At 40.8% G+C, this 26,724-nt stretch overlaps 1 protein-coding gene across 2 annotated transcripts in view; it reads left to right on the top strand.

Moving 5' to 3' along the window:
* The first annotated feature begins 1,414 nt into the window (after window positions 1-1,414).
* TBC1D32 (TBC1 domain family member 32) overlaps window positions 1,415-26,724 on the top strand; it is a 103,480-nt gene continuing 78,170 nt past the window's right edge. Inside the window, exons 1-10 of one of the 2 annotated variants that reach the window (XM_084889605.1) lie at window positions 1,415-1,637; window positions 6,030-6,191; window positions 8,022-8,199; window positions 8,846-8,914; window positions 11,436-11,561; window positions 14,724-14,802; window positions 14,947-15,050; window positions 15,144-15,205; window positions 16,139-16,283; window positions 18,505-18,564. In XM_084889605.1, coding sequence (XP_084745731.1) covers window positions 1,480-1,637; window positions 6,030-6,191; window positions 8,022-8,199; window positions 8,846-8,914; window positions 11,436-11,561; window positions 14,724-14,802; window positions 14,947-15,050; window positions 15,144-15,205; window positions 16,139-16,283; window positions 18,505-18,564 — 1,143 coding nt within the window. In that variant the 5' untranslated portion in view covers window positions 1,415-1,479. Of the gene's footprint in view, window positions 1,638-1,663; window positions 1,763-6,029; window positions 6,192-8,021; window positions 8,200-8,845; window positions 8,915-11,435; window positions 11,562-14,723; window positions 14,803-14,946; window positions 15,051-15,143; window positions 15,206-16,138; window positions 16,284-18,504; window positions 18,565-26,724 lie in introns of those variants that run through there. The other variant, XM_084889606.1, reaches the window with a different exon arrangement.

The raw sequence follows: 26,724 nt of genomic DNA on the forward strand, positions 1-26,724 counted from the left end.
AGTGAGCTTTGCCTGTGACATCCTATGGTGTCATTCTGAAACCCAATTGTGCCCTGATGCTTGCAAGATATGTTGTATCGTAAATCAGCGAATGAGATACAAGACGCCTTAATAAGCCAATTGATTAGGAGTCATTTATTGTGCACAGCCCAGAGGGAGGTGTCTTTTCCAAATCTCTGAGCCCCACATATAGGAAGTCTCCCATATTTATACCTTTCAAGCCTCTTTGCAGATATTTCAAAGGGCTCTGTGTGTGTTACTGTTACAGACAGTTGTAACCTTGAATACATAATGAGTTTGTACTTGGCATAAGAATATGGGAATTGTTATCAGTATTAGTCAATTTTAGTCTATTAAATTGGATGCCTGGCTTGCAAGGTCGGAGAGTTAAGTTTATCTTTTTCTATTATTTGAAATAAAAACAAAGTCATTTTACAGAATAACAGACTGTCTTAAAGTGACAGAGTTTATAATGACAGAGTTTATAGGACTAGGGACTATCTAACAATAGCAGAGCGTTTCAAACAGCAGTTTTTTATACAAGATGGAAGTTACTACGCTTCAGATACATCTCTAATCCCCTAAACCTGCCAAATAGGACTCTTTCCGAGGTGGGCCATTTTCTTCTCTCCCCTCCTCATGAACTCTTTTTGCCTACAAGCTCAGTACCAGACTAGGCTACACCTTCTCTTAGGTTCCTGTTCTACATGTCCAGGGGTTTTTCCTTTTTCCTCAATTCTGCTCTTGGATGAAAAGGTGCTTCTGGGTTTCCACTGGCCATTTAGTTTTTGTTTCTGATGAAAAAGCTGTGTTCTCTCATTTCTTTCTGTGTCTGTTAGATTTTGAGGGCGCACTCCTCACACTTCTCAGCAAATCCTTACAGGATTATAGCTGAATGTTCAAGGAAAACAGCACTGCAACGGTTCAAGACCATTCTCTCTCCAACTGAGACTTGAGGGGCCACTTTCAGTTTCACTTCTATTTATTGCCTTTCTTTTATTGGCCCTTTTCCTTCGCACTCTCTCCCCCTGCCCCACCTACCATCCCCAAGGTAAGGCCAGTTCTCCCGGAACTCTGCTAGTTGGCCACCTGCACTCCCTCTCTCTCCCCTCCCTCCCAGGGAGCCACGCGGGCGTGCTGACGTCACGCGTAGCGCCGCCATCCCGCCGTCACGCCCACCCGTTAGCGCCTCGCTAGGTTTTTTTTCTTTTTTTCTTTTTTGTGGTTATATTCGGGGCATCTTGAGCTCTGTTGGTACTGAAGACGAACAGCAACGAGGACCCAAGGCGTGGCCTGGAGATCCCTGCTTTCCCGCCGCGAGGTGACTGGTTTCCCAGCCCAGGGAACGGCGCAGTCTACCCGACGCGCGTCGCGGTCTCCCTGGTAACGGCGCACGCGCGGGCCGGGCCGGCGCCGGCGCGCGTGCGCAGTGCGCGGGGCGGCCGGCCCCGGAGGCAACGGGCGTTTTGTCCGGGCGGGATGGCCTGCTTCTCCGGCGGCGAGGACCCGGCGGCGCTGCAGGGGATGCTGCGGCAGCTGTTCCAGAGCGTGAAGGAGAAGATCACGGGCGCGCCCTCCCTCGAGAGCGCCGAGGAGATCCTCTTACACCTGGAGGAGACGGATGAGAATTTCCACAAGTAAAACGGCTTTTGTTGTCTTTGCAGCAAAACGAAACAGCTGGCCCAGAAAAGTAAAATATGTAGCTGGATTAAAAAAAAGAAAAGTGCATTTGATGATGGTTAAAATAGCACCCACGTGGAAGGTGCATTGTTTCACTTACCCAGATCCGAAATTATTTATTCTTTCCTTCTTTTCCAAAGCATCTGCTTGCTCCTGTTTTTACTGCTGCACCAACATATCCTAAATCTCCATTATTTTTCTCCTCGGCAACACAGGGATTAATTATAAATTCATGTTCTTTTAGGAGTATTCCTGTTACTATAAAAAACAAAACAAAACCCACATATTTGAGTTCCAAAGGTTCTTGTTCCTTTGCTGATCTACTATCTCAGTGGCGGCACCAGTTATCCATTCTGAGGTCTGCAGGAATGCTAAGTGAGCTGGTTAATCTCCTGTGGAATAGTTCACCTTTCTATAAGGGATAAAGCCCATGCTCAGATATCTGTTGTGCAGGGAGGAATAGAAGTGTAGTGTAAGTATGGAGTCCTTCGGGTTGGGAAGGAGTAGGGGTAGGAAGTTTAGGGAGAGAGGTAACCATTTGGATAGGCTTCTTTAGACACCTGTGTTTTTCTTTTGACTTGAATCATAATTTAAATTAAGACATTGAATCGTATACATCTGGTGTCTCAAATGTATCGGTAGTAGTGGTATTTATACGTTAGTGTTTGCATCTTATTTTGACCTTACAGAGATGACATTTTAATTGTTTCTTGGGTGTTTTATCCTTCTCTGAAACTTCTATTCCTTTCATATATGGGCATCAGGGATCCTGGAGCCCTTTATTTAATATTTTAAGCAAGAGTTTGTGTTTGCCTGCAGTTTTATGGGGGAAGCATATGCTTTTTCACCAGATTCTCAAAGAAGTTTTTAAAAGCGTGGAAATAATTTTTGTTAATGTAGAGTTTCTAATTTCATTAGTGTTTCTGGCTTATACATGTGGTTTTTGTTTTGTTTTTTTGTATTTTCATGATTTTCTTGTTTATTTCTTCATTAGATTCACTACTCATCCCTATTATTGGATGTTAATTTCTGCTCTTTGTATTTTTCTTTGAGAGAAACTTTTAAAACTTTTGTAATCAATGCTCATTAATTGCAACTTAAAAAAAATGTAATTTATGGCTACACAATTGCCTATAATTACTGCTTTAGCTGTGTCAATTTTAAAATGTTTTCTTTTTTTTTTTTCCAAGCTAAAGATGGATCATTGTAGTTCTTCTCAGTAGGCTAACAAATGTTATAATAATGTAATTTACTCTTCTTCAGCAACATTCAATTAGATAATTAAATGCCTGCTAATTAACTTGCATAGTTAATGTTTACTATTTGCTAAAGATATTTACTTGAGACCTACCTAAATTAATTTAGACATACTCAAATTAAAAGTAAGATTTATAATCCTAACAGCAGTTGAGTAGTTTGTAGTGTAAAAAGTATAGATGGTAAAATTCATGTGTTATCTGCACTAGCCTGAGATCTGTGCCTTAGGCGGAAGGAATCTCTGTGTAGGAGATGATAGGGAGAGGAAATTCTTGTCTTCGGTATTTTCATAGAATCTTACAGTCTCAGATTGTCTCCCTCCCCCTCCCCCCCACTGATTTAATAACTCTCTTTGAATATTAGATGTTCTTGAGTCACTCGGCGATGTATTGATTTCCAAAGTGTTTCATACTTCAAAACATCTGTTCTCCCATCTCCACTGTCAGAACATTGCTTTCTTAAGTCCACCTGCTGTTGCCATGGTATTAGCAAGAAAAATAATCTTATTAAACAGACTTACAGGGGAACCTGCTATCTCTAGGCTTTTGGCATTTTTGTAAGAAAATGATTGCTAAGATAATTGAATCCTGCCCAGCCAGTGGTTGACCAGAGGTCATGGTTTGATTCCTGGTCAGGGCACATGCCCCATTTAGGGCTAGATCCCCAGTAGGGGGCGTGTAGGAAGCAGCCCATCAAGGATTCTCTTTGTTGACATAAAAAAAAAAAAAATATATATATATATATATATATATATATATATATATATATATATTGTGTGTGTGTATATATATATATATATATATATATATATATATATATAATTGATTTTATTTTATTTATTTTTTTTATAGAGAGGAAGGGAGAGGGATAGAGAGTTAGAAATATCGATTAGAGAGAAACATCAATCAGCTGCCTCCCGCATTCTCCCCACTGGGGATGTGCCCACAGCCAAGGTACATGCCCTTGACCAGAATCGAGCCTGGGACCCTTGAGTCTGCCCATGCTCTATCCACTGAGCCAAAAGGGTTAGGGCTCTTTGTTGACATTTTTATCTGTGTCTCCCTCTCCCTTCCCCTCTGGGGGTGGGTGGTGGGGAAAGAGTCTCTAAGTGTTGGGATTTCAGGCAGTGTAATAAAGTGGGAGGAAACGTAGTCATTTGGAGAGAAACCACAGGATATCCTGTACGGTGATTTGCCCCAGAGGGCAACTGGCCTAAACTCCATGCTTCTGTAGCCTCTTCCATTTTTCTACTGTAAACTCTTGGCATTTTCTAAAAAGCCCAAGTTTCCCCCTTTCTCTGAAAGTGGCAGCAAGGATTTGAGGCCTGTGGGTGGGGAGACGGGAGGGAAGAGAACATTGCTTTCAGCATGTGTGCATGTGTTGTGGGAATTTTTATGCTTGGACTGGCCTCTGTAAAACAGACAGCCCTGGTTTGAATCCATTGAAGGATGTTTAAAAAAATTCTGATGAATCAAAATATCCTGGGCTCTGGCAGAGGCTGAGCCTCGTGATTTTGAAAAGCTCTCTAGGTGATTCTGATATGCAGCCACGAAATACTTGCATTTCAATGACGATTGTATTATTGCAGTCCCCCTTATCCCAAGAGGATATATTTCAAGACCCCCAGTGGGTTTCTGAAACCTAGGATGGTACCAAACCCTGTGGATATACTAGGTTTTTTCAGACAAAACTTTTTGCTTACAGGAAGCACTTTACAGCTTCTCTTTGGCATATCCAAATTGTCAGCATCATTATTCTTGTGCTTTGGAGCCATTATGAAGTAAAATAAGTTTTACTCGGACCCAAGCACTGCGATACCACTACAGCTAATCTGATAACTGAGATGGCTAAGTGAGTACTGAGCAGGGAGCCTATACAGTGTGGATATGCTAGACCAGTGGTCGGCAAACTGCGGCTCTTTGGCCCCTTGAGTGTGTCTCTCCCACAAAATACCACGTGTGGGTGCGCACATACTGTGCGATTGAAACTTCATGGCCCATGCACAGAAGTCGGTTCTCGGCTCTCAAAAGAAATTTCAATCGTTGTACTGTTGATATTTGGCTCTGTTGACTAATGAGTTTGCCGACCACTGGGCTAGACAAAAGGATGATTCATGTCTAGAGAGGGATGGAGCAGGAAGGCAAGCAATTCATCGTGCCTCAATTTAAAGCTTATTGGTTCTTGTTTATTTCTTGTTTACTTATGGAGGTTTTTTTTATTTAATATTTTTAGACCATGGGTAATTGAAATGGTGGAAAGAGAAACCTCAGATAAGGGAGAACTATTGAGTAGTTTTAATTAAAAAACAAACCAACAATTTACCAAATGTAATGATTGTAACCCTGTACCTGATATTTTGGCTTGATATGGAAGGAACACAATATTTGTTGAGTTGGGTTTATTCTTTGTTTTACAGAAGAAGCTACCAGTGAATTTAAATTAGTGAACTCCAGTGTGTTTAAGTTATCTTTGTCATTTGAGAGACCCACAAAACTCTAACCTTTTAAAATCGTGATATCAATTATAATCATTGCTCTTTATTTTCAGTAAACATGTTTCATAAAATATACACTTTTGGAATTCTTAACCTCTCACGTTTGTTATATTGTCTAAGTTTGCGAACTGATTTTAATGCTAGCATGAACCTAATAATAAGAAGGAAATATATTAGATCGCCTGAGATAGTTCTCTCTGTAAACAGAAAAGAGCTGATTAGGTGGAAGTTAGGTCAGTTACCACTTTCAAAATGTACACAAACCTCTTCAAATGATTGGAGCTTAACTTTTCCTATTTATTCCTTCACAATGGCTGTTATTCCAGCTTGGTTTTCCTCATCAGCTTGAATAGTAGTAAAAATCTTTAACAACGGCTTTCCCTTTCCTTTAATGTGCATTTTAAAGATGGGAAAAGACTAACCCACTAAGGGTTGAGCTGGTCCCCAAATTTGCGCTCCCCTCACCTCCCACTGTGTTGTTCAATGATTTGGGATAAAATTTGAATGTGTCACAGATCTTTCTGTGCTAACACTGTTTCTGGATGTGGTTACTGAGTTCATCTTATTTACTGCACTTCTTCTAAAATATTGGTTTCAGCTATGAATTTGTGAAATACCTCAGACAGCATATATGCAACACGTTAGGGTCTATGATTGAAGATGAAATGGAGAAATGGACAGCTGATCGGAATCAGGGTGAGGAATCTGGCTATGACACGGTTGTGCAGCATGTCACTAAAAGAACCCAGGAATCCAAAGAGTGAGTATGCCTACAATACTATTTTATAGTAATTTTTCTCTCAACAGGGCTCCCTGAAAGCACTCCTAGCCAGTGCCCCTCCCCCTGGTCTGTGTCCCTCATGGCAGCCAGAAGATTCCCTAAAACAGCGAATCAGATGGTGCCACTCTTCACATAACACTTTCCACAGGGCTCTCATCTCATTCACAGAAAAGTCCAGTTTCTTCCGGAGCCTACAAGGCCGACCGTGAGCCTTCTGCTCCCTCTCCTGCTCCCTCTCCTGCCCATTTCTTATCATATCTCCTCTGACGTGGCTCTAGCCACACTGGCCTTGTTCTCAAACAAGCGAAGGGATTTGTATTCACCCTTTTCCTAATTGTTTGTGTGACGTACTCCTTCACTTTTCTTTAACAGACTTTGCTTTTTAGAGTTGGTTTAGCTTGATAGCAAAATTGAGCAGAAGGTACATATTTCTTTCCCTTAGACCCCAGCTCCTATACATGCAGAGACTTCCCCATTATCAGCATTCCCCACGAGAGTGGTACGTTTGTTATAATTGAGAACCTACACTGATGTATCACTATTATTCATATTACTTGTATTACTCATTATTACTCATAGTTTGTTGATTGCATTAGCATTTTCTCTTGATGTTGTGCATTCTATGGGGTTTGGAAAAATTTATAATGATATATATCTATCGTGAGAGCATCTTACAGAGAGTAGTTTCATTGATCTAAAAATCCTCTGTACTCTACCTACTACTCCTTCCTCCTCCCAACCTCTGGCATCCACTGGTCCTTTTATAGTCTCCACACTTTTGCCTTTTCCACAAGCTTAGACAGTTGAAACCATACAGTATGGGGCCTTTCTGTTTGGCTTCTTTCACTTAATAATCTTCATTTAAGTTTCCGTGTCTTTTCATGGTTTGATAACTCATTTCTTTTTAGCACTGAGTAGTATTCCATTGTCTGGATGTACCAGTATGACATATGACACATAAAATACTGGGATTAAAAAAATATATATATATATATATATACATAATGTGTATTATATTAATTTATTTATAATTACACATTATGTAAATCATATATGTGTCTGTCTGTCTGTCTGTCTGTCTATCTATTTATCTATCTATCTATAAAAGCCTAAGCAACTGTTTCAAGTGAATGACCAGAACGACTGGAATGACTGGTCACTATGATGCTCACTGACCACCAAGAGGCAGATGCTCAACTCAGGAGCTGCCCCCTGGTGGTCAGTGCACTCCCATGGCCCATCTCCTGCAGTCCCTCTAACCACTTAGCCAAACCAGCTAGGGCAGGAATCCCTGTCCTAACATCCCTGATGGTGGGTTCTCTAACCTCTACTGAAAAGAGCCACTGACAGCTTACTTCTTATTGAGATCTAAATTGTGGTTACAGGTGCTTATAGATAGAAAGAATAGGCAGGGGATAAGTAAGGAAAGAAAATAAAGGGAGGATAGAGAAAGAGAGAAATAAAACATGCAAGTATAGATTAAATAGGCTGTGTTTTGTTAGTGTGATATTAACAAATGAGTTGTTAATTACTGGAATCAGTCTTGCCTTAGATTCTGTCCAAGTAACCAGATGAAAAAAACCTTCAAAATACTTGTTTTTGGGTCCCTGTTAATTTTTATTACTGTCATGTACATTCTGTTGTACCAGTAGTTCTTTAAGAAAAACTGACTTGGATTTTTTCCCCTCTTCTTTAGAATTGTGTTCTTAAAGGGATATTACAGAAAAAGTAGTCAGATAGTTTAATTTAGTTGAATATTTCAATTTCTGCTACTAATCTTTTTCTTACTGAGACTGCTTTGAATTTAAGATACAAAGAAATGATGTATTCCCTGAAAAACAGCATGATGGTGGTGGTGGAATCTATGATTGACAAGTTTGAAGAAGATGAGATGCGAAGTCGAGAGAGGCAGAAAAAGATCCAAAAGGAGAAAAGCAGTAGTTACTGCACAGACAATTGCTCTGACAGCGATTCGTCCTTCAATCAGGTGTGTTGTTTAGTTTTGTATCTATGTCTTAAGATGGTGTTTAATAAACACGAGCTTCAGCGCATGCTGTATTAGCCAGGCTGTTTTTCTGCTTTCTAGTTTTAAGATTCAGAAGAAAAAGAAACAATAAAATCTAATAGTAAGGATGTAGCTCATGAGATAGCATCTCCTGGAATTACCTGTCCAGTGAGTGATTGCTCTCTGTCTGAGGCGTGGAGGAAGGCTCAGGGAGGAGCAGGACCAAAAGTTCACGCAGAATCGTGGTTACGTCCAGGGGGCCATCAGTGCCTTCTCGTTTATGTTGTTTTATCTTTCCGTATTATTTATCTCCCATTTCTGAGCACAAAACATTTTGGCTTTTATGTCTTTTGAGTCTTATTATGTTCTACACCTTGCAGTTGCTCAGCAAATAATGACAGTTTTCATTTGCACGAAGGTGCACTGTTCTGGGACATTCAGCTCCCATTTAAGTGCCCTGGGAAACAAAAATTCTATATTTGCTGCCAAATCAAAATACATCATCCCTTTCTCTTGCTCAGAATGCTTTTTTTTTTTTTTCTTGCTTGGAATTATATTTAAAAATCATTTATAGCAGTACTTCTGAAAGTCTACTAAATAAATGGCTGTTCTGTCGATTGTGTTACAGAGTTACAAATTTTGTCAAGGAAAATTACAATTGATTTTAGACCAGTTGGATCCAGGGCAACCCAAAGAGGTATGTTTAAAGGAGAACTGTCAAGTCCATCTGTATGTGTTTATGTATATGATTAGAATCAGAAGCAGCTGGGCTGTTTCTTTTTGAAGATTGACAGAACTAGACAATACTAGACTGATCGGCCTGCTGGACCCCTCAATCTTGAAATGAAAGGTCCGAGTAAGGGACACTCTCCTTAGAGCGTAGTCATGGTTTGGAAGAGGACATTTTTATTCCTAGCTTTAATTTTGAAGGGCTGAAGTTATGAGCAGTTTTGCCCCGAACAGTTCCTTCACTGTTGCTTTGTATTTCTTGGAAGTAAAGAAAACCACTGAGAAAAACTGGCCCCAGGGAAATTTTTATTTTATTTTTATTGATTTCTAGAGAGAGAAGAAGAGAGAGAGAGAGAGGGAGGAAAGGGGAGAGGGAGGGAGGGGTATAGAGAGGTGTGAAAGAGAGACATGGGCTGCTTCCCTCGGGTGCTCTGTCTTGGGTTGGGACCTGAAACCTGAATTGGAACCTGAACCTGGGTATGTGCCCTGACCAGGATTCAAACCTGTGAACCTTGGGTGCTTGGGACGACTCTCCACCCAACTGAGCCACACTAGCTAGGGTGCAAGTAGGGAATTTTTTTTAAAATTTTATTTATTTATTTATTTATTTATTTATTTATTTATTTATTTATTTATTTATTTATTTATTTATATTAGTAAGGTCCTGCACTTCTGACTGTGTGTGCTGTGACCTAGTTCATTAACATTCGGCTTTTCTTTTTTTTCTTTTAAAAAAATATATTTTATTGATTTTTTACAGAGTGGAAGAGAGAGGGATAGAGTTAGAAACATCGATGAGAGAGAATCATCGATCAGCCGCCTCCTACACACCCCCCACCGGGGATGTGCCTGCAACCAAGGTACATGCCCTTGACCAGAATCGAACCTGGGACCCTTCAGTCCGCAGGCCGACGCTCTATCCATTGAGCCAAACTGGACTCGGCAAGTAGGGAATTCTTAATGGTATTTTTGTCTTAAAAATTAGCTGAAAAGGAGAAATGTTTTTGGAAACTCTTCATAGTCCTCCCTAAACCATATCATAAATAAAATTGTATTGAGGAATTCTTCTTTCTAAAACACATGTATATTGTCTTTTTTTTTTTTTTTTTTTTTTTTTTTTTTTACCTAAAACCTGATACCCTGATTCAGAGTGCCTGGTTTCCTGAGGTCTCAGCTCTTGTCTCTGATTTCTCACTTTTTTATTTTTTATTTTTTTAAATCTCTAGGCATTGGTTATTTCAGCTGGGAAACAACCAGGTTTTGAGGGACAGGCTGGAATCTGTGTGTTATACTCACTACTGGGAGAGTGAGTGGGGGAGAAGCTTTGCCACCTTTCATAATTGGAGTAGAGCTATTATTCTCCACTGCTATCCCCGGGGTCACACACTTTTGAGTGAATTCTGATTGGATTTTGAGAAAAATGATTAAGAAGTAAGCTTTCTGTGAAAATACAGAAATTCAATTTTGCATCATGCTGCTGAGTGACTTTTTTTTTCTACCTCAGTGGTTAGAAGGTCAGAAAATCTGGTGTAGCAGCAAAAACAAGTATAGATTGTTTTGGGAGAATTTCATATTTCCTGGAATGGGAATGCTTCACCATGAAAGCCTTCGAACTGTAGGACCAGTCTGCCCCTTGGGGCAGCCTGTGGGACCAGCCACTGGAAAACCTTGCCCCGGTGATCCAGTTCTGCCACCACCCTTCCTCCTCTCCCACTTGGGAGATCCAGGTTACAGGTCTAACATACTTAGTATTTTCATTTTCACTTTATATAAAACTAGAGGCCCATTGCATGATATTCGTGCAAGAATAAGCCTTTCTATCCCTGGCTGCCCGGGAGCCAGATAGTCCCCCCTCTCTGGCCACCTGGGAGCCGGCACCTCCTCTCCTGAGGCACCCGGAGCCAGCAAGTCCCCACTCCCAGGATTCCTGGGAGCCGGCAAGTACTCGCTTCTGTGTGGAGCACCACTCTAGTAGCTCCCTCCACAGTCCCCCTTCCCCTCATAGCAGGCATCACTCCACTCTGGAGCCTGTATATGCAAATTTGGTTAGTTAATTTGTATACTCACTCTGATTGGCTGTGGGTGTAGTGGAGTGATGGTTAATTTGCATGTTTCTCTTTTATTAGGTAAGATAAGCCATTTATTTTTTCGTTTTAAAACATGTAGTTTTAAAAATGAGTTCTCAAGAATCTTGTATAATAATAAAAGAGTAATATGCTAATTAGACCAGACATCTTTCCAGATGAAGGCAGAGAAGCCCAGGTCCTGGGTACCAGAGGGAAGCCTGTGCTGGCAGCTGGCGGAAGGAAGGCCTACTCTTGCACAAATTTCATGCATTAGGTCTCTAGTTGTTTTATAAAAGGACATCTGATTCTTTTCAGTAGCCTCTTTAAAATAATCATCCAGACTTTCAATGTTTGTTAAACATTTGGAGAATTGGTCTGATTCTAGCAGCTGAGTATTAATGAAACTCTTTTAAAAAATTACAGGTCAGGTATGAAGCCTTGCACATGCTGTGTTCAGCTCCGCCGTCTGATGTGCTGAACTGTGAGAACTGGACCACTCTCTGTGAGAAACTGACAGCGTCTCTCTCAGATCCGGATCCTGTGTTCAGTGTAAGGAAACAGAAATATTAAAAATAATTTGTGTTCCCTACCAAAAGCAAAGGGAATATGATAATCTTTAACAGTAGCTCAAAAATTCATGAAATGTCAGTTTCAGCTTTTGAATTGTTAGGAGTTTTTAAAGGAATTAACTTACTATTGCACGATTAGATTCAAAGTATGGTCAATATCACCCTTCATTGACAAATTATAGTCAGTTGTTTTACCTGGTTCATTTTGTTTTATCTTGTAAAGGGATATCCAAATATGTATCACTGTTTTTGAATTAAGAAAATTATTTTAAAGTAATTTTAAAGTGTTTTTGAAAGAGTTTGTGGTTTATTAAAATTTGAACTAAAATGATTATTTAGAATTTATTCCAAAGGATTCATAAGAATACTTATGCATGTAAGTATTATTTAGAGAATACTTATGCATGTAAGTATTATTTAGAGACTGCTTAAAAAGATAAGTTAGAAAAGCATAAAGTTAAGAGTTAGAAGATAATTGAGGTGAATCATAACGCAAATACAGAAAATTCCCCAAATTCTATGAAGTCCATAGAGATAAGTGATTGTAAAAATGATTTGTATATAAGTTCTCAGGAATACTTAGCATCTGATTTAAAATAAGATGATATTAAAAAGTACAGTAATTCTTGGCTATATTTAGATTTGAATTAAATAAAAATCCTGATTATATCCTAGCATCACATTTGAATACAAATTGGGTCTTTTTAGAGAGTCTTTTTCTTCATAATTGTTATGTCAGTGAAGAAAAATTTGGCTTTAAATTTGATACAGCATGTTTGTACAGAATTTTTGAGGCATTAGTGCCGAGTTAAATATTTTTAACTGTTTAATCAATATGTGTTGAATACTTACAGTGTACATCATTTTAGTTCAGATGCTGGGAACACATTGTGTCTGACTTCATAGAACTTACATTCTAGTGGAGAAGACAGTACATAAGAAAAATCTCAGTACATTTGTGTGTTTAAAATCACTCTTCCGTTGCCCTAGCCATTTTGGCTCAGTGGATAGAATGTCAGTCTGCAGGCTGAAAGGTGCCAGGTTCAATTCTGGTCAGGAGCACCTGCCCAGGTTGTGGGCTCAGTCCCCAATAGGGGGCATGCAAGAGGCATCGGATCAGTGATTCTCACTCATCATTGATGTTTCTTTCACTCTCACTCTCTCCCTCTCCCTTCTCTGAAATCAATAAAAATACATGGAAAAAAACAACACTCTTCCATCAATGAAGATATAATTATACTAGTAGCCCTGAGCACGAATCTGTGGGCCAGTAGCTCACTGCTGCCCTCCTGTAGCTCTCCTCCTGCTGTCCCACTCTCCAGTAGCTCCCTCCGCCCCTCCACCACCCCTCATAGCTTGCTGCCCTGCCCCCGCCTGTAGCTCTCCACCACCTGCTGGTAGCTTGCTGATCCATGATCTGGTTGTTACCTGGTCGGTCAGTATGCTTCACAGTATAACGAACATTTGCATATTACATCTTTATTATATAGGATTTGTAAACAGAAGTAGGTTGTAAACAATTGGTTTGTTATTTTTATAAGGAGGGGAGGTGTTTAATTACTTAATATCTTAATACAATTTAACCTTACTAACACCAGAAGGTGATGCAGACTTCTGTAAAACAAAAACAAAAACAAAACAAACACAAAAAACTCCAAACTCAATGATTCAGGAACTTCAACAGGGAAAAACGTATTTTAGGGTCACCTTTTAATATTTCAAGGCTCTCTGACAGGAAATACAATTGTAAATTTTCCTGTTTCTTCTTTTACTTAACAAAGATAAGTTTTCTGTAATTATTAAAAAAAATTATATAACAATTTTATAAACACAGTAAGGATCCTAATGGGTCCATATAAGTGGTTTTATTTGGGCCATTATAGATCACTGGGGGTCCAGTGCATGAAATTTGTGCAAGAGTAAGCCTTCCTTCCCCCGGCTGCGGGCACTGGCCTCCCTCTGGCACCTGGGACTCGGGCTTCCCTCACAGCCTTGGCTTCATCTGGTAGGGCGTCTGGAAGGATGTCTGGTCTAATTAGCACATTATACTTTTATTATTATAGATTACTCCGTAAGAGTCAGTGTCAAGAGGTAAGTTAACCAAATTGGGAGAAGTTGTTAAAGAGGGGAAGTGGTAGTAGAACACATCATTTTGGAGTATAAAACTAGACATGGTAATTTTTTCATTTGGAATTTATGCTTGATCCAAATTCATTTTTGAGTTTGATTCGATTCATTTCCTATACTAAAGGATTCTTAAGGTGTAACTGACTGAAGTGTATAATATTTGAAGTGTGACAGTAACCCATCAATTGCTTCAACTGTAAAAATAGACTTCCCAAATAATTTAATATTCCTGTATATAGCAGGAATCTTTTGGAATTTTTAGAAAATATTTTAGTAAGTTGGGTAACCATTTTCTGTAAGCATATTATGATAATATTTAATATAGATAAGGTGGTTATTCCCCCCCCCCCCCCCCCCAGAGTATAACATTTGACGCAATTTTATGTTTTCATTTCGTTGGAAGTTGAATTCCACTAACAAGGTTAATCATATCTTAATATTAAAGTTGGTATAATTGAAATGATTGTAATGCTATCATTTTTAAGTACCTACTAGTGCCAGGTACTGTTCTAACTATACCTCTTATCTTAATTAATTTACCTTGTGCCAGTTTCTACTTTATGTTTTAATAATATAAAGTTCTAAAAATATATTAATACATAATACTTTTTCTTGGGAATAGGAAATATTATTAGAGTCCTACATATGTCAGCAATTAAATAAAAGGCAACAAATGTTGGACTCGGAAACAGGTGTTTTTTGTTTGTTTGTTTGTTGGTTTGTTTGACAACATTACATTGTATTATACCTTCCTCTGTCAAACCTCACCATCACCCAGCCCATGATTCTGTCTGCTATTACCAGATTTTACGACAGTATCCTGCTGCCTTAGATTTACTATTAGTTTAGTCAGTTTTACTTTTTATGACCAACACAGAATGTGTCTTTTTTTATAGGTACTACACAAGTTCCTGCATGATTTATTTTAAAAATTTTTTATTGTGTGAAAAATGATTCATCTCTAATTTATTTCTGTAAGAATTTTGGATGCAAATCTTTTGTTTTATTTCCATAGGACCGGATTTTAAAATTCTATGCACAGACATTTACACTTTCGCCATTCCATATGACCAAAGAAATTTATACAAGCTTAGGTATGTTGTTAACATTGTTTAAAAAATATTTTTTCCTTTTATTTGTGTTTAAGAAAAATGGATCAGAACTAACTTTTCTTTTCAGAAAGCACCATAATTCAATAGTATACTAGTCATATATATATTTTTTATTTTTCTTTTCAGCTAAATATTTGGAGTTATACTTTCTTTCTAGAGAAAATCATATTCCTACTGTTTCAACTGGCATAGATGTAACTAATCCTAATGTGATCCGCTTACTTAGAAAGGTATTCATTGGCTGTAATACTCTTTTATCTATTTAAATAGTTCTATATTTAAGAATTCTTATTTTTTGAGAACTGTCATACCCTGCTTTATAGGTTCGTCTTCTCAATGAATATCAGAAAGAGGCTCCATCTTTCTGGATTCGTCATCCTAAGAAGTAAGTCCTCTAATTTATGCCCACATAAAATATAGGAGTGTTACTATCCCACATATATTTCAGAGAAAGAGTAGAGTGTGTCTTAATTGATTTATGTAATTGGGAAAGAATTCATAAGGTTTTATTTTTTTAGCTTTTCATTTTTTTAAGAATATATTTTTTATTGTTGATAGTGTTATAGATATTTCCCATTCCCCCCCTTTACCCCTCCCTCCCAGCCCCTAATGACCCCTCTCCCCAGGTCTTCACTATCCTATTGCCCATATCCATGGGCTAGGCCTATAAGTATATAAGTTCTTTGGTTTCTCTCTTCTCTTTCTCCCAAACCCTTATTGAGGTATGTCTGTCTGCTCCATTGGCTTCTCATGCTTTGTACTTAGCTTTGTGAATGGCTCTATGCAGGTTATCATTTTCCATCGATTTATACAAGGTAAAAAGAGATGTTGTAGCTTCTGGCTCTTTCATTATTGGTCTCTGCTACTTTGGATAAGTTCCTTAAGTGTTCTTTAAATGTTTCCTTTTAATTTAATCGTTTTTAATATGGCTATAAGAGCAACTGTGAGTCTTGAAAAGTTAAATTTGGAGAGACAGTGTTGAAATAGAAAGAATATACATAAGTCTCTAGAGCAAAAAAAGCCACTTTCTGAAATATAAAAAAAAGTTGTTTCTAAAGGTTACTTAACACTATCGTTTCATAAATATAAAGTGTATCACCAGTTTTTACCTTTATATACTAGAGGCCTGGTGCTCGAAATACACGCAAGGGTAGGTCTTCTTTCCCACAGCTGCTGGCATCGGGGACCCAGGCTTCCCTGGCTTTGTCCGGAAGGATGTCCAGTTTAATTAGCATATTACGTTTTTATTACTATAGACGTGTATTTATATATATGTATATATGTAGTTACATTTGTTTTTTCTTTCCCAATCTTTAAGGTACATGGAAGAAATTGTGGAGAGTACTTTGTCCTTATTATCAGTTAAACGTGATCAAAGTCATCTTGCCTCACAAAAGATTTTACATCCCATCTACTTTCTTGTATTGGTTGATGCCAAGGCTGTGTGGTTCAAAAAGTGGATGGTGAGGAAAAATGAAATAAGTTTTTATACCTTTCAGTGCATAACTGTAGTTCAAAGAATAGGTAATGTTTGATGTTTATTGTGTACTAAAAGTTATAATTGTGTTTATATGTGTTAACTTATTTACTTTTTATAACAATATATGAGATAGGTAGCATTATTATTCCATTTTACAGATGTAGCAATGGAGATATAGAGAAGTTAAATGACTTGTTCAAGCTTTATATTTAGTAAAGATTGCTTATCTTGTAAGCAACAAAGCTAGAATAGATTTGTTTTTAAAAAATATATTTTTGCCAAAACCTGTTTGGATCAGTGGATAGAGCGTCAGCCTGCTGACTGAAAGGTCCCAGGTTCGATTCCGATCAAGGGCATGTACCTTGGTTGAGGGCACATCTCCAGTAGGGGGTGTGCAAGAGGCAGCTGATGATTCTCTCTCATCAATGTTTCTCTCTATCCCTCTCCCTTCCTCTCTGTGAAAAATCAATAAAATATATTAAAAATATATATATATATTTTTATTGATTTCAGAGAGAGGAAGGGACAGGAAGAGAGAAACATCGAGGAGAGATCTTGATTGGCTGCTTCCTGCGTGTCCCTACTAGAGCCTGTAGCCTGGGCATATGTCCTGATCTGGAATCAATCTGGTGACCACCTGATGCATGGAATGATGCTCAACCAACGGAGCCACACTGGCCAGGCCAGAATAGGGTTTTGAATTCATTTGAACTTACTAAGCTGAATGACCTATTCAAATCTGGTCATCTTTAGTTTAAAAGCATCAGATTTTTAAAGCAGGTATGGTAGAACATAAAGATTCTATGCTCACTTTTCTCTGACTTAGGCGATATGTCTGAAAATATTCCTTGATTTGCCTCTTCCTGAGCCTGTAGTTGGGAAATGTGTTTAAAGCTTATCATTGTCCTTAAACTGAAACTAATATTAAGAGTACAGAGGTCTTTATACTGTTGTTGAATAAGAGTGGTCTGTGTCTGGCAGTAGAAGCAGCAGTGTTGGCTTATGTTCTCAGATCTTTGTCCCTTTCAACCTGTCTACTGAACATCGTGTATTTGTGGGGAAGGGAAGGGCTGGCCCCAGGACTTGCCATGCTAATCAGCAATATGTTCACTTATTACTCAGCACAACAGCTTAATTGTAGGTCAACATATTTCTCTTATTAAGCCTGAAAAGGATTAATGGTTTTGAAAACGTATTTAGCTATGAGTTTAAAACACACAGGATTTGATTAATCCTCAATTAACTAAACCCCCATTTAATTAAACTCTATTCCCCAGAATTTTGATATATTTTACTTAATAGTATTATTTACTAATTTTTATTCTCAAATAAAATGAAGAAACCACATTGAACACTAATGATATCTAATATAATTTAGGGAAATAATATTCATGTGTATTTTCCCCTTGCTTTGTACAATGCAAATGAAGCAGGTTTTAATCATATCCATATTTAGCTCTAAGGAGAGAATGAAAGATCTTTTGGCACTTTGAATCATTTGAAAAATGTAATTGGCAGAGCATGATTAAGATACTGTCCCTTCAGAGCATTTCATCATTGTCAAATTTCTGCATATGTAGATAATACAGTATCTTCTATAGTCTAAGGGTTGAATTTTCAACCCCCATGCCCACTTTTGTATTTTTCCTTTAGGCTGTGTCATGCACTGGTAGTCAGATTTGTTTTTTGGTGGTGGTGGTTTTAAAATAGCTTAGTATGGCCTGGGCAGTGTTGCTCAGTGGTTGAGCATCGACCTATGAACCAGGAAGTCATGGTTCAATTCCCAGTCTCAGGGCACAGACCTGGGTTATGGGCTTGATCCCCAGTAGGGGGTGTGCAGGATGCAGCTGATCAATGATTATTTCTCATTATTGATGTTTTTATCTCTTGCTCTCCCTTCCCTCTCCAAAATTAATAAAAACATATTTAATATAGCTTAGTATGGAGACTGGTCACAGTTGAGGGTTAGAAAGTTTTTCTATTGTTCTGTCAGTAAACCCATAGTTTTTTATATAATTTGGATTCTTCTGATTGCTGTGCTCATAATCTATTATACATTGAAAAACCTGTTTGGCACTGATTATAACAATTTGAAACTAAGTTATTATGTAATATATGATATTATTGGAAATTATGTAAGAAAAATACATTTTGAATGGTATAGCTTGAATATTAAATACCGTTTTTTTCTCTCCTAATTTTAGCATGGATATTGTAGCAGAACTGTCATACTAAGACTTCTTGAAAAGAAATATAAATCTCTGGTATGTCTATATTTCTCTTTTTATGTTGAGACATATTATCACAAAAAATATATGATGTAATAACTTGAATGTGCAAAGTTGAGTGATAATCAGTATTGAATAATGAAGGAGTTGCCTTTTCATGTGACTTTTAAACTGCCTTTGCATGAAACATAAAAGGAAAAAAGTAGAGATTTAAAATACAGTCAAAATAACAATTAGGAAGTACATAACTGAATAGTACTTTGGTTGCTAAACAAGCTGGTTTGAGATATAAGCCATTTTTTGAAAGTATTATGTAATTTAATTCACATCAGGTACTTATAAAGGAGTGAGTTCTACAAAGTATATCCATGATTTTGACTAAAAGTTGAATGAAAAACCTCAGAATGATATATGCTTTTGCAAAAATTGATCCAAATTACACCAAATATAAACTAATACTATAAAATTATTTTAGCAAAAATGTTTAATATTTCTTGCTGCTTAGTAGAAATATATGTAAGGACAGTGAAATAAATTGAAAAGAAGCAATTCAGGTAATTGTGACAAACATGAAAAATTTATTAAAATATAATAAATTATGCTAATGTGAGTTTGAGATGATAAATATGGTTTATGTAGTTAGAATCTCGAGTTTAGAAGTCAGGTGAAGGGAAAGATGCATGAAATTGTGAATTTTTGGGTGAAGGTAGTAGAACATAAAATAAAAGAAAGAGAACAGTTATTGTTTTGTGTTTGAGAATCAAAAGAATGGAGCTTCAGAAATGAGAAGAGGGATATTGAATAAAAGGAATGGAATTTATTTGTAGAGGTAATAGGTGCTTCAAAATCTTTAGACAAACTGAATTGAAATAAAGTCTTTCCACATCTCATTTCTCTCTCATTCCCATTTTAAGTGAAAATTTGTTGTTACCATATGATCATAGACTGATCTTGTTAGAATAGAGAAAGGGGAAAAACAAAGAATGGAATGGTTATTTTACCCCTGTGGTTTGGGATACAAATAACTCACTGTTACTAACACAGAGGCCCTGATGGGAGTATTTCAAATATGGTTTTTATAGATTAAGTTTTAAGTCCATTTGTTGCTTGAAAAGTTAATTATGCTATCACCAATTTTTAGCCTGCAAATAGTTACATTATTATAAACAAATTTACTATTTTATTGACTTGGTCAAATATTTTATTTCCTGAACATAATTGGATCAAACTTGCAGGAGATTTCAACTTAAATTTCATTTCTCTTAAAAAGCTTTCCTAAATTTATAAAATATAAAAGTATCCTATCTAATAAAGAGGGAATATGTTAATTGACCCTCATACTGTTGCAAAGATGGCGATGCCCACAGCCAATAATGAGGGAATATGCTAATTGACTGCCCCACCCTCAAAGATAGTGGCACTCAGAGCCAATAAGGAGGGGCTATGCTAATTGACTGCCCCATCCTCAAATATGGCAGTGCCCACACCCAATAAGGAGGGAATATTCTAATTGACTGTCATGCCCTCAAATATGGCGGTGACCAGTCCTCTCAGCCCTGCCAGGGCGGCAGGTGCATGGGAATGCCTGGGGGTGGGCCTGGTTGCTCTGTGCACATGCCTCCAGAATTTCCCAGTCCCCTCAGCCCCCTAGCCGCCCAGGGTCAGCCCAAGGTGCAAGTAAGCCTTGGATGGTGGCTACCCAGCCACCCAGGGCCACCCAAGGCTTAGGTAACCAGGGCTGACCAAGGCTTGTGCTGTTGTCATTGGCAGCAACAGAGGTGTGATGAGGCATCTCCTTCCCCTGATCACCAGGTTGCCTCCTGCCCCTGAGGGCTTTCAGACTGTGAGAGGGGACAGGCCAGGCTGAGGGACCCCCCTCTCCAGTGCATGAATTTTCATGCACCAGGTCTCTAGTTTAATATATATATTAAAGAGAACTAAGCCCAACTTTTGTAAAAAACATTGGGAAAAATGGATGCAAGATCTGTTTGTTCCCATTTTCCTTTCAGAATTGATCAGATTTTTTGCATCTACAGTGGAAACTTTGGACCACTCCATGTATTTATCTTTTTAAAAATTCCTGTGATAAGGACTTTAGTCATAGCAGCCTATTTAGCCTGGTTATCTGCTATAGCATTTCGTTTGGCTTCTCTTAAGTGCTGTCTGATAACATTTTCTGTAAAAATGGAATGTCTGCATTGTCTAATAGGGGACCCACTAGCTATGAAACTGAGAAAGTGAGTTTCTAATTTTCTTTAATTTCATTTTATAACTAATGTCTGGTTTGTGGCTTCTCTGTGCAGTTCTATTTGTTACAGTTATGGCATGACATTTTCAGTAGGTAGCATTAGACAAATAATTTATGTGTACGTGCTCTCATTTAAAAAATATATTTTTATTGATTTTAGAGAAGAAGGAAGCGAGAGAGAGAGATAGAAACATCAATGGTGAGAGAGAATCATTGATCTGCTGCCTCCTGCTCGCCCTACATTGGAGATTGAGCCTGCAACCAGGCATGTGCCCCTGACCGGGAATCATACACAGGACGTGTTTCGTACACAGGTCCATGCTCAACCACTGATCATGCTGGCCAGGCTGTGTTGTCATTTTTTAAAAGAGATAATCTGAGGAAATTGAAGGCTTTATTTCCATTGTAAAGTCATGAAATACTTGGAAAGCATTTGGCTATCAGCATAAACATTTAACCTTTTATTTTTGACAACTTGAATCTTTGCACACCCACCCTTAACTGAACAACTTCTGAAATGGCTTTGTTTAGTACATTTCCTGTTTTTCTTGTCCTCTCAAAGACAACTAGGTTATTTAAATTCTCTTTGTTTTTCCTATCATAGGTTTTTCCTACTATTTTTATTTATTTTTTAAAATATATTTTTATTGATTTTTTACAATAGGAAGAGAGAGGGATAGAGAGTTAGAAACATCGATGAGAGAGAATCATCGATCAGCTGCCTCCTGCACACCCCCTACTGGGGTTGTGCCCGCAACCAAGGTACATGCCCCTGACCGGAATCGAACCTGGGACCCTTCAGTCCGCAAGCTGACGCTCTATCCAGTGAGCCAAACCGGTTTTGGCCCATCGTATATTTTTAACACATACCCACCTCTCGTCTTGGTATATATTGATTGTGCAATAGAATGAGTATCAAATTAGATCCTGAATTTTACAGCAAATTTCTATCTATTTTCCTGAGGTTTAGGAAAATAATTCTTTATACTTTTAACTGGATTTTGTAGACTAGTTTTAATTTTACTGACTCTAAATATGCTTTCTACTCCTGTAATTTAAAGGGGATATTATATAATGTGATTGTTTCTCTGCTGAGATTGTACCTTTTCCTGTGATTGTTACCTTTTCTCAAATAAAATGTGGCACATTTAAGAAGTGAGGAAAGGAGTAGTAGGACCAGAAGTGGGTGTAAGTGAGTTGTAAAGGTAAAGCTGGGTAGAGATGGGTGTGAGGAGTTGGGGGTTTCAGAAGGCTTGAATGGAAATGGATGAAAGAGTCTTTGAGAGATTATTTTAGAGATCGTGTTTCAAGTTCACAGTTAAGGAAGCTGACTATTCTTTGCTGTTTTGTGTCTTTATTCTTTAGGACTTCTGTTAAATGTATTTATTTTTTCCAAAACGGCACTTGTCATTCTAAGCCATATTTGTGGTTGTTGCTTTTTACCAAGGTGTTGACTAAGAAGTAGGCTTGCAGGAGCAAGTTTATCTAGAAAGAGGAATTCTATCAGGAGGTTTCAGCTTTGACTTAGAGAAACTCATGACAAACAAACAAATCACTGAAGTTTTTGGGGCAATAGTGTGTGCTTTTAAATGTTTTCTCAGGTTCTGACCAAGCAGAAGCTAAGACAGGGGTGATATGGTCATTGGTATGACAATCATTGACTGCCCTCTTTCATGAATTGACAACCAGGGAATGTTCTCATGAAATTTTTGTAGGAGTTCAAGGCAACTTGCCCAGGTGCTTTGCACTATGTTTTTGCTGTTAGCTGGTAATCTCAGAGTTGGCTTGCATTGATTGATTGGATTGGACTATGCGCTTCCTGTTCACTATTGGATACTCAGTACATGCAGGGCAAACTGGGATAAAACAGGAGTTAAGACTGTACAAATAGCAAGCAAAACAAGCGAAGAATAAACAGGTTAGTAGCACAAATTTTTACCCAATGGTGCCTCTCCAGAACAAAAAGCTACTTTGTACAAATTTCATTACAAATCATAGGAAAACAAATTTTGCAACGAACGCCCATGAAGCAAGTTGGAGCTCAGGTTGTTGTTGACACAGACTCACAAGATGGCAGATCTGAAGGGCTATGAGAATTTGGGACTCGAGGGGGCTCAGTGAACAACTCTTGGAAATTCCCACTGAATGTTGGCAAGTCAGAGTCTTCAAGGTAATTTTAATGGTAGGCCCAGGATTAAGGCCATCATTCAGTCTGAAACAGTGCATAAAGCTGAATGCGTTGCTTAAGTTAAGCAAAGCAGATTCTTCATCGGATAGGGTTTGGGGAAAAGCTTGGAATTCAGGGAGTGATGTGCTCTCAGATGAGTTTCCAGGGGTCCTCAAACTTTTTAAAGTGGGGGCCAGATCACGGTCCCTCAGAGAGCTGGAGGGCCGGACTATATGAACTACTAATTCCTACTGTAACACCTCGGCTGCGCTCACTGCCCAAAAAACCTGGCGGGCCGGATCAGACTCCTCTGCGGGCCGCATGTGGCCCGTGGGCCGTAGTTTGAAGACCCCTGGATCTCAGGTGAGATTATTGCTGGCTGATTGGCTTTTACAAATGTGCTTCCTGGAGTGTGTCTGTTATTGGCTGATTTTCAGAAGCAAGTAGCTAACACTATTTGCTCGGCTTTCAGAAGTATGTTCATTGAGATTTTTTGACATATATTGATTTACAAAATTTTAAACTTGCTCTGTTGTACACCTGTTACCATGGTTACATAGCTTTATCGTTGATTTATTAAGTAAATTGAAGTCATCTCTGAAACAAATTACACTTTTCTGAGGATGGTGGGGAACTTTTTATTCCTAATGAATAGGTGCTTTCCTGGAAAAGTGAGGGGGATGCTTTTGGTAGTGGTAGAAAAATATTTCAAGGCAATATAATAGCATGTTTAAAGGCTTAGGATTTGGAAAACACGTAGTACGGATGGAAATTGCACATATTTTATATGTCTGGACATACATTGCTAAGATAAATGTGAATTGGAGTTAGGGAAATTTCTTGAAAATTAGTTCTCCGAGAGGAGAGGATCCAAGATGGCTGCTCGGGTAGACACCTAGCCGCAGCAGCTCACAACAATTTCAATGGAATACAACTAAAATGTAGAGTGGACATTGCCCAGAGCTGCAGGTGGTCGACTGACTGAAAACTCTACAATAGGAAGGAGGGAGAAAACCAGAAGGAAAATCAGAGGAGCTGAAAAAAAGCCTAAGGTACGGAGACATGCTGCGCGCTCGCACGCACGCGCGCGCGGAGAGGTCACAGCCGGAGAGGAGGAGAGGGCTGGGTGCTGCCTGGCGTTCCCTAGCAGGAAGGAAATAGAACCCCCAGCCTGGGCTGAACCCCCGAACCGGCAGCGCTGAGCCCCAAGTTATGGGCCAGACCCTGGGGACCCAGGCTCCGGCAGGGGGAGACGGGGCTGTGAAGAGGAATCCCGGGGGACGGCGGGGCCCCCGGAGTCGCGCCCATGGCGCGCAGAGGACTGAATGTTGACTCTGATGCTGGATTACCCTAGCCGGAAGAAACAAAGCCTCCGGTGGCGGCGCTGAGCCTCAGTCCAGACCGCCCCGAACTCCAGGTCTGGGCCAGTCCCTGAGGACCCAGGCTCGGGCAGGGGGAGACGGGGCTATGAGGTGGAGTCCTGGGAGCGCGGCGAAAGGCCGAGCCCCCAGAGTCACACACACTGCGCGCAGAGGACAGTCTGTTGACTCTGATCCTGGACTCCCCTAGTGGGAGGGAGAAAGAAAGCTCCAGACTGGAGGAACGCGACGAGGAGCAGGAGCCCCTGCCGGACACCGGCCAGCCGGGCGCCAGCACGGAGCCGGGCGACGGGGCCCCCCGGGGGGGGGTGCCCCTGAGCCTTCGACTGCTGAGCGCAGGCAATGGAGCCAAGGACAGGGGCTGCTTCCTGGGCGGCGCCGACCCCGGTGGCAGGCTGAAGCAGCGCAGGAGCCTGCGGAGAACAAAGGGGTGCCACAGGCCAACCTGCTGAGCTCCCAGGACAAGGACGAAGAAACCAAAGAAGTTCTCAATGTGAAGAAATCAAGTGAAAGCAAATGATAGTAAAATTACTTAAGAAAGAATACAAAGAAGATCTTGAAAAATCAAAGACTAAGTCAGAACTCAACTCACCAGCCAACATTGCAACATAAATGCGTGTTTGTTTTTTTAAAAAAAAGAAGAAAAAAAAGAAAAAAGGGACAGAATGTTGGAACAGCGGCGACCAGGCCTAGAATGGCCAGGCACAAGGCAGTGGCAGCTGGGCCCGGAGCAGCAGTGGCCAGGCCCCAGAGCAGCAGCAGCCAGAACAAGAGCATCAATGACCAGCACTGGAGCAGCCAGACCTGGGGCAGTGGCAGCCAGGCCTGAGGCAGAGGCGGCCAAGCCCAGGGTGGCCAGTCCAGGAACACCCAGACACGGAGTGGCCGGGCCCGGAGAAGCCGGGCCCAGAGCAGCCGGGTTGGGAGCAGCCAGGCCCAGAACAGCAGTAGCCAAGCACGGAGCATCCAGGCTGGGAGCGGCCAGGCTCGGAGCAGCCGGGTTGGGTGCGGCCAGGCCCGGAGCAGCGGCTGCCAGGCTGGGAGCGGCCAGGCTCGGAGCAGCCGGGTCGGGTGCGGCCAGGCCCGGAGCAGCGGCTGCCAGGCTGGGAGCGGCCAGGCCCGGAGCAGCGGCTGCCAGGCTGGAAGCGGCCAGGCCCGGAGCAGCCGGGTCTGGTGCGGCCAGGCCAGGAGCAGTGGCTGCCAGGCTGGGAGCAGCCAGGCCCGGAGCAGCCGGGTCTGGTGTGGCCAGGCCAGGAGCAGCGGCTGCCAGGCTGGGAGCGGCCAGGCTCGGAGCAGCCGGGTCGGGTGCGGCCAGGCCCAAAGCAGCAGCTGCCAGGCTGGGAGCGGCCAGGCCCGGAGCAGCTGGGTCTGGTGCGTCCAGGCCAGGAACAGCGGCTGCCAGGCTGGGAGCGGCCAGGCCCGGAGCAGCCGTGTCTGGTGCGGCCAGGCCAGGAGCAGCAGCTGCCAGGCTAAGAGCAGCCAGGCCCGGAGCAGCAGCTGCCAGGCTGGGAGCAGCCAGGCCCGGAGCAGCGGCTGCCAGGCTGGGAGCGGCCAGGCCCAGAGCAACAGCTGCCAGGCTGGGAGCGGCCAGGCCCGGAGCAGCCGGGTCTGGTGTGGCCAGGCCCGGAGCAGCCGGGTCTGGTGCGGCCAGGTCCGGAGCAGCGGCTGCCAGGCTGGGAGTGGCCAGGCCCGGAGCAGCCGGGTCTTGTGTGGCCAGGCCAGGAGCAGCGGCTGCCAGGCTGGGAGCAACCAGGCCCAGAGCAGCTGGGTCGGGTGCGGCCAGGCCAGGAGCAGCAACAGCCAAGTCCAGAGCAACTAGGTCGGGAGCGGCAGTGACCAGACCCGGAGCAGCTGGTTGTGGAACGAACCAGAGCAACAGAGGCTAGGCCCAGAGCAGCCAGGCCCGAAACAGCTCGCTCCTCGCCTGTCCCTGCCCACGGCTGCCTCTCAGACATGGCTGAAAACTTTTGCGGGAACTTGAGGGTCTGCTGAATCAAGTGATGAAGGCTTAGATCTGGATGTGATGAGATAGTATAGCGCTGGGGTGTTGATCTGTGAGTGCCTTGGGTGGGGCCTGGATGAGGCTGGTTGACCTATTTGGAAGTGTCTTTTGTGTGAAGTGTATCATTGGGCATGTGGAGGTATTATTGATATGAGAAAATGCTAAGTAACAGATTTACTATCTGAAAAGGGATTTACTATCGGGGAAAGGGAGGGAGGAAGAGACTGAACATAAACTGTGCACCTATGGATGAGGACAATGGGGGATGGGGAGGAGGCAGAGGGTGGGGTGGGAACCTGGTGGAGGGGGGAAGAAATGAGGAACCTTTGTAATAATATGAACAATAAAGATTGATTTAAAATAAAAAAATAAATAAAAAAAAAGAAAATTAGTTCTCTGA

Source organism: Pipistrellus hanaki (genome assembly GCF_964339955.1).
Source record: "Pipistrellus hanaki genome assembly, chromosome: 7".
NCBI classification, from domain to species: Eukaryota; Metazoa; Chordata; class Mammalia; order Chiroptera; family Vespertilionidae; genus Pipistrellus; species Pipistrellus hanaki.